The sequence below is a fragment of the Orcinus orca genome, chromosome 12, assembly GCF_937001465.1.
Source record: "Orcinus orca chromosome 12, mOrcOrc1.1, whole genome shotgun sequence".
NCBI classification, from domain to species: domain Eukaryota; kingdom Metazoa; phylum Chordata; class Mammalia; order Artiodactyla; family Delphinidae; genus Orcinus; species Orcinus orca.
The window spans coordinates 75,975,805-75,983,632 of record NC_064570.1 but is presented as its reverse complement, the minus strand read 5'-3'; the positions used below and the strand labels follow the sequence as shown (position 1 = coordinate 75,983,632).

The 7,828-nt window shown below is 43.5% G+C and overlaps 1 protein-coding gene across 1 annotated transcript in view; it reads left to right on the top strand.

The window, feature by feature from the left end:
• The first annotated feature begins 955 nt into the window (after positions 1–955).
• The window catches only part of MEI4 (meiotic double-stranded break formation protein 4), a 200,821-nt gene continuing 193,948 nt past the window's right edge, over positions 956–7,828 (top strand). Inside the window, exon 1 of the mRNA XM_049695361.1 lies at positions 956–1,187. Coding sequence (XP_049551318.1) covers positions 956–1,187 — 232 coding nt within the window. The remainder of the gene's footprint in view (positions 1,188–7,828) is intronic.

Here is a 7,828-nt window from a genome sequence, read left to right as displayed (position 1 = left end):
TGTGCAAAGCCCCTAAATTCAGTAAAGCATGGTGGAGGTCCACAGGGCCTTATACTTCATTTGTATTAAACCAATGAACGTAGTGTCATGTTGTCCTCATAATTGTCAGACTGTGGTACAGTGTTGGTTTGGAAAAGTATCCTCACGGTGGCAGTTGGAAAGCTTTGGAGGTGTGGAGTCAGAGCAGAGTCATAGCGAAAATGATGCAAATATTTGAAAGATTGTTCTAAATATAGATTAGAGGGGCTTGGTGAGAAGTAGGAATAGTGGGTAAATGTTCACTAGGGAATTCAGGATTGGGGGGCACTGACTTCAAGACTTAGAGTGGATTAGAGAAGTAGAAGGGCTTACATTTAAACGAAGGATATAATTTAATGATTCTGATTACACAGTGAACTCTTGGTAAGATATAAAAGCCTCAGTCCTACCCCAGATTTGCCGAGTCAGAATTTTGGAGGGATGAGACCAGGTATATATATTAAAAAGCTCCCTCAGAAGGGAGAGAGACGCAAGAGGGAAGAGATATGGGAACATATGTATATGTATAACTGATTCACTTTGTTATAAAGCAGAAACTAACACACCATTGTAAAGCAATTATACCCCAATAAAGATGTTAAAAAAAAAAAAAGCTCCCTCAGAGATTTCAATGTGTGTCTCTGGTTAGAAACCACTAAATGAATTAATTTGTGTTTTTTTAAATTCCAAGAAATTGTCAGAGTATCCTCACCTACTGTTTTGAATCTTAATACACTTAATGTGCATGTGTTTGCATTTCTCTTCTGCGTGTTTTTTTCAAACTGTCTTCAGTTCCTGAGAAATTTTTCTGCTACTTGGTTTCAAGTTGTAAACTTATTAGTGTTATTCTGCAAAATCAATTTTGAGCAAACGAAATGTACTGCAAAGAATTTCTGTAACTTTTTTTTCTTATTACATGATAGGGACAAAAGCCAGGATGGATGGTCAAGCATGGTATTTGAGAACTTCAAAGCTGGCTCTGGCCTTGGCAATTATCCACTCAAAACCAGCAGACAAAAGCAGCAGAGAATACACAGAGCATCTCGCAAGGACGGTGTCTGGTCAGGAATCAAAGTGGAGAGCAAAAGTCAAAGCCTTGGAAGCTGAAGTTCTGCAATTACGTCAAAAACAACTTCTGAGCAGGATTTGTTCAGGATCATTTGAGAGTGGTGAGTGGATGAATCCTGGGGATGTATCAGTCTGTTTTATTTCAGCTTCACAGTTATTTAGAAATTTGTTACCAAGACACCGTTGTTTAGTTTCCTAAAATTAGACTTCTTCTTCTTACCCTATAAAGATTTTTTACTTCTAATCATTCATGAAGAACTTATTGTCACTTTCTAATCGATGGGGCTGCATTACACATGGGGATGAAGTTGGAGAATAAATTGTCTAGATGCAAAGGCAATAATAATACTGTAAGTTTACTGGAGAAATTAATTTAAAAATCTTACTCATCCATATTATTTTACTCTGTATTTTATGTTGCTTTTATATTACATAATTCATCCAGCAGCTCTGTATCAAGTACCAGCTCTGGACCAGGCATGCAGTGGGTGGTGAGGACCCAAAAACACATAGAGAGAGGTGCTGCCCTTACCGTGAAGTACCTACCATTCCAGCAGGGAAAAAAGACCTATATATAGATAATTAGCCCAGTTGTGATGAACATTATCATAGAGTCAGTGACAAAGTGCAGAGCAGAGCAGGAAGCCATTCATTCTGCCTGGTTTCTGGAAAGGCTTCTCAGGTTTGGCCCTCGCGGGTCTGTCCATAATAGTGAGGCGGTCAGAGCCTGCAGCAAGAGGCAGGAGCGTGAGCTGGGCAGCAGGGAGAATATATGCCCCATTCACCATGGCCAGCGGGACATCCCAGAGCCCAGAACACCGTATGGTAGAGATCTGACAGGGAGAGGCAGAGAGGTGAGTGGGGACCAGGCTCAGAAGGGCTTTGGATGTCAGCCTGAGGAATGTTCCTTATCAGTGAGTTGGCCAAACAACGTGTGATCTCCATAGAACCCGTGAGAGAGCGTGAAAGGGGGACTGTAATAATGACACGAGGACAGCAGGGAAGACCAGGACCCTCTAGGACAAACCAGAGCACATGGGCACCTCCTTCGTCAGGAGCCGTTCACCTTTTTGACTCAGAGGACTGACCCTCACATTGTGATTATGAAACGTAATTCTGCCGATTATTTGAAAATGTAAATCAGATCGTGCTACTCCTTTGCCTAAAACCTTTCCCTGACTTCCCGTTGTGCCTCACACTAGATCCCCCCTTGAGGCTGTGGCTCCTGACGCCACGGTGATTTCACTTCTGCTCCCCTGCACGCTCTGCACACAGCTCCAGTGTCCCTGGGCTTCCTTCCAGCCTGTGCAGGCTCTTCTTGCCTCGGAGCTTTGCTGTGCTCGTCTCTCTGATGTGTGGCTGCCTCTTCCCTTCCCAGAGTTCTTATTCTAAGTGATCCCTGCTCAGTGATCACTACAGGTATAGCACCACTCACAGTTGTTTTTTACCCAAACACCCCCCTATGCGTGATGTATCTGTTTGCTTACTTGGTTGCTGCTTGATCTCTTTGACTTGAGTCTGGGTTTGCTGAGGAGAGGGTCTTTGATTTGCTCACCACTCTCTATTCAAGACCCACCCCAAAGCCTGCCTCACAGAAGGTGCTCGATCCATATTTGTCAAACGAAGTGGAGCGTAGAGGATGCTTTGGCTGTGGCAGTGGTTGGAGGCAAGGAGGCAGCTTCTAAAAGGGTTTACCAAGCCCACATGAAGAGTGATGCGTTGAACTAGATCTGTGATAGGGAGAACCAAAAAGCACAGTTTCAGAGTAGAAACTTCAGAAGTTTGTGACTGAGTTAAGAGGGGGTTTTAAGGGAGCTGGAGGCGTGTAGGATAATTGAGGTTTCTAGTTCTTGTTCGTTAAATTGATTGCGATGCTTCGACTCCAGAGAGTGAACACAGAAAAAAGCGTATAGGATAACAGGTTGAGTCCAGGTCTGTCTGAGAGTGTTCTGAACATATCCCTGAGTATATAGCCATTACCTAGAAGGAAGGTAGAAGTATGGTCCTAAATATCAAAGGGGATGAGCAGACTGGAAATATAGACTGTCAGTAAGGATTTCTTGGTATTTAAGTGATAGTGAAGTTATCACTGTGGATGAGGCTACAGGGAGGGTGCAGCTTTGACAGGGAGGCTGCAGGTTCCAACACTGCAGGGTGGGCAGAGGGAAAGGAGCCGTTGGAAAGACTGTGACTGTCATATTAGGATGTGCAGGTGTAGTGGACTGGTGCCTGCCATGGGTGATAGTAGGGTACTTTCTAGGTTCAGGCAAACCCTGCTAACCGATACCCATGGTGTTACTAAATCTCATCACTGTGTGAGCAGAAACAGTGTTACATGACTTATAGCCACATTTTAGTCTCTCTCGTCTTTCTAGGCAATGGCCTCTTTGAGAATATCTGTGAATGGCAAACATAATTATTTTTAACTTTTTTTGTGCAGTCATATGACTGATATAATGGCACACATGTAAAAATTCCCAGTAATATTGAACTGTGAATACCGTAAGCATCCATGGTATCAGAGCTGTTGTTTACCGTCAAGGGTCTGCTTACAACACCAATACGGTGTGGGGTGTGTGATTTGTTTGGGACGTGAGTGGACCTAACGGTGAGAGCCTCCAGGACAACTTGTTTTTACACTGAAATCTTTCAATTGCAGTGCCTGTGAGAGGAATTTTCAAATATCATGTAATTAAAATCTCTTTTACTCGCAGCGAGAGTTGCAGGTAAAGCGTTTCAGTGCAGATGTTTGGAAGTGGTCTGACTCTCCATCTGTTAGCTTAAACTTGAAAAATGAGGAATAAATGGATAGATTCAGATAAATAGAGTCAGTATTAAAGGGGAAAGGAAAAAAACCTAAGAAAGGGGGGCTATTAGATTGATAGGAAAATAAAGGAGGAACACAGTTGGTTTTTAAAGATGTATGACTTGAAAGACTGACACGCCTTGCTCTAAGAAAACTCCATCGCTGAAAATCAAACTATTTTATAGGCGTATTTATATTTTGTGTATTTATATTATGTGTTTCTTTACACATGCATGTTCTCCAGTGTTCAGAGACCACAGGCCCTCAAAAAATGGTGAATGGAATCCTTCCTGACAGATTGAGAGGCTGGGGAACTTAATCTACAGCATTAGCTACCCATTGAAGCAACCGAACAACCCAGAATTAGATAAAGCAGAGCTGAAATGGCAAAGTAAACAAATAAGGAAGTATGATATGGTTTATACAGCATTTCAGGAACTCAGCTATTTCTTTATTCTGATTTATTTTTCTGAAATTTCTTAAAGGGAAATATTCTTTATTGTATTTATTAGGGGGCTAGACTATATAGAGAAGGGATAAATAGAACTTGCTCTTGGAATTATGCCACATTTTAATTTTACCTAAATGCTTCTTATTAGAGGAAGGAAGGGAGGGAAGGAGGGAGGGAGGGAGGATGGATGGAAGAAGCCCAGACATCCGGTGTCACACTTCTTAAAATCTTCTGGGTGATGTGTGACAGACAGGTTAGCTGTCTACTCAATAGCCAGCTTCCTTCTTCTTTACTAAAACACTCCAATTTTGTTTTGACAGACATGTGCCCATGCCTAGTGGGTTAATCTGTGAAAGGCTTAGACTTGTTTTGCCAGTATTGTTCTGTGGTTGGGCAGTGGAAGCTAAAGAGGAATCTTTAGAGCTTTTGGTAAAGATTCACCTCATGGTATAAAGAGATTGAGGCTTGTGAAAGGTAGCAGTTTTAAAATGTTTTTACCTCAACCACTTGCTTCCTGTATGGGCACTGCCACATGAAGATGTGATGCCTGGAACTGTGGTAGCCGTTTTACAACCATGTGGCAATATTGAAAAATTAATGTCAACATGGTAAGGATGATAAGCAGGAGGGTGAGAGGAGCCTTGGTCTTTCTTGTCATCTGACCAGCCAAAGCAACTCTAGGATTACTTTATTAGGAATTTTGTTTTAAAGGATGAATAATGGTTTAAGCCACTGTTATCCACATAATTCTCTTCCTTGTAACTGAACACATCCTAACTTAAAGAGTGGGACAGTGGTGGGGATAATGAATAAATTAGAGAGCTTTTTTTCCCCAAGAATCTTCTTGATTTATAGAGGAGAAAATGAGAGAGAGAGAGAGAGAGAGAGAGAGAGAGAGAGAGAGAGAAGTGTTCTTTTATCTAGAACAGCTTCCTATTAAATGATGGCCTTATAATGTTGCAAGCATTTAGGTGGGGTCTGAGTAGGTAGTTGAGGGAGACACAGAGCATAGAGAATGGCCAGGAAGACATTAGTGGTTGTTCTTAAATGTTGACCAGGGTTTGAAAGGGATGTGACGATAGGCACAGGGCCTTGTTAGTGGGAAGACTGGCCTAGGATTTCAGTGAGCAGATTTAGATCTAAGCTTTGAGTGTGTGTGTGAATGTGCTGATGGGATCTGGACGGTTGCTGTGAGACTTGCACAGTGCTTTGGCATTTACAGGAGGGACAGAGATGGATGTCCTGTCAGGCATATGCTTTTTTCCCTACAACATAGGCACTCAGTATCTTCATAAATGATACATAGGTTACTGGATGAGCAACTAGCTAAAGTAAAAAAGTACAAGAAAATCAAACGAAATTAACGCATCGATTTGTCTGTTTATTTAGTAAATACTTATTGAATCTGGGGCTCAGGTGTCACGGGCTTGGGGCTGGGGAGCGTGGTGGGCAGGGCAGCACCGTCAGTTTAGGTTGAACTCAGCTCTTGTCAGTTTGGGGTCCTGGGGAGCAACCAGCACAACCAGATGGCTGTGGAAGCTTCCCCATCCTTCTTGCTGACATTGTTCAAGTTTGTCCAGCCTCCCCTGCTGTTCCCATTACTGCAGCACTGCCTACCCCAGACCCCACTTCTCATTTCCTGTACGTTTGCGTTCAGGCAAAGGCTCTCAGCCGACTGGTGCTGCTGAGGTATCAGAGCAGGGGCTGGATATCGCCGCCACCCTGCTTGGAGCTTGTCTTGGCTCCCAGCTGCCACTCTTCTGGCCCCGCCTACTCAGCCTCTGTCCCCTCCCTTCCTTCTCACCCTGTTCCAGACCACATAATGGGGAGACACCACAAATAACAGACTTGCAGACACAGCTGTGGAGCTCAGCATTTATATGTTGGGGCCTTCTCTGTTTTACAGATGCTGAAAGAGCATAGACTATGAATGCATTTCCTTCCTTCTTCACAAGAGCTCCTATAATATAAATTGTCAAATATAATAATAATGGGAATTTGCCTAAAATTGCAGTTGATTTAAAGCACACATGCATAATGTACATAAACATCAGAGAATACGCCCTTAATTTAGTATGGATTCTAATGAAAGTCTGTACAATAATTTAAAGTAAATTTATAATTGTACGTTAGAAATGCTTTGCTCATTATATATAAAAACTGAATTAAACTTTTGATATTAGAGACCACTGTCAACATGCAAAGAAATTAAAGTTAAGGCTGAAAAAGCTCAGTATCAAATGGCTTTAACAGTAACAGCGATAATTTAGAAATGTGAACACGTTCCTTACCATCACAGGCGCTGGCTCTGGTGGGAATGGTGGAGATAGGGAATCAGGAGGGCTGAACAAGTCCTGGCACATGGACGAGGCCTGAGGGAGCCGCAGAGGCTGGGCCTGGGCAGGGCAGCCTGGCGTCTCACATGCGGAGTATTCCAGGTGGAGGCCATCCGTCCTCCCATGCTCTTCCTGTACCAGGCTCCGAATGTCACTGTGTGATGCAGCCTAAGCTGGGTTTCAGGTAGGTATCTGGCATGTCCAGGTGATGCCCTAGTTGGGGTGCATCTCTGGATCCCCTCCACTTCTCTGCATTCCCAGTACCACTGTCTTGGTCTTGTCTGAAAAATCCCAACTGGACTCCATGTCTGTGGTTGTAGCCTTGCTGTGTTCAAGTCCATATTGCAGCCTGGTCTCAGGTCCTCTCACTTACTTTAGGATGAAGTCCTCAACCCATAGAACGGGCTCCAAGCCTCTCCACAGCGTGGTACTTGCTTCCCTCTCCAGCCCAGCCTCTCACCACTGTGTCCTCCACGTTCTGCTCGGCGACATGCGAAATTTCTTCCACTTACTTGAATCCACCTTGTTCTCTCTCAGCTCCAGGCTGTACACACGTGATTTCTCTTTGGAGGATGTGTTCTCCCTCTCCTTTTGGTCTAGTTGTGCACTACAGTATTCTTTTCTGCTGACGTAGTTTTAAAATCTCTTTTGCCTTCCTTGACTACCTCCCTAGACTAGATCAGATTCCCCTGCTAGGGGTCCCCATGATATTCTGTACTGTTTACGGCATTTTTAAGCTAAATTACAATGGTTTAATCAGCCTGTCTTCCCCGTAGGGCCTACACTCTATGCTTTCAGGGAGTGTGTCTTTTCTCATTACCACTGTACTCCTAGGTTAGCACAACACCTGGCATGGAAGGGCTCCTTGGTGACATTTTTGAATGAATATGTTTAGAAAAGGTTTATGTGGGTGTTATTTAATACCTCGAACAAAGTGGCCTTGCTGATCTGTCGTTTCTGGAGATCTACCAAACCACTGTAATGATGGAAGGAGAATCAGAGAGGGAGGTCCAGCATCCTAGGAAAGGGAACCGACTCAGGTAGGGTGGGTATCAGGGCTCTTCCTCTGAGGGAGCTGTGCAGGCACACAGTCATGTAACCAGAACAGAATAAACAAAGAGTGACAATGTTGAGGGCCCCTCTGTGGAA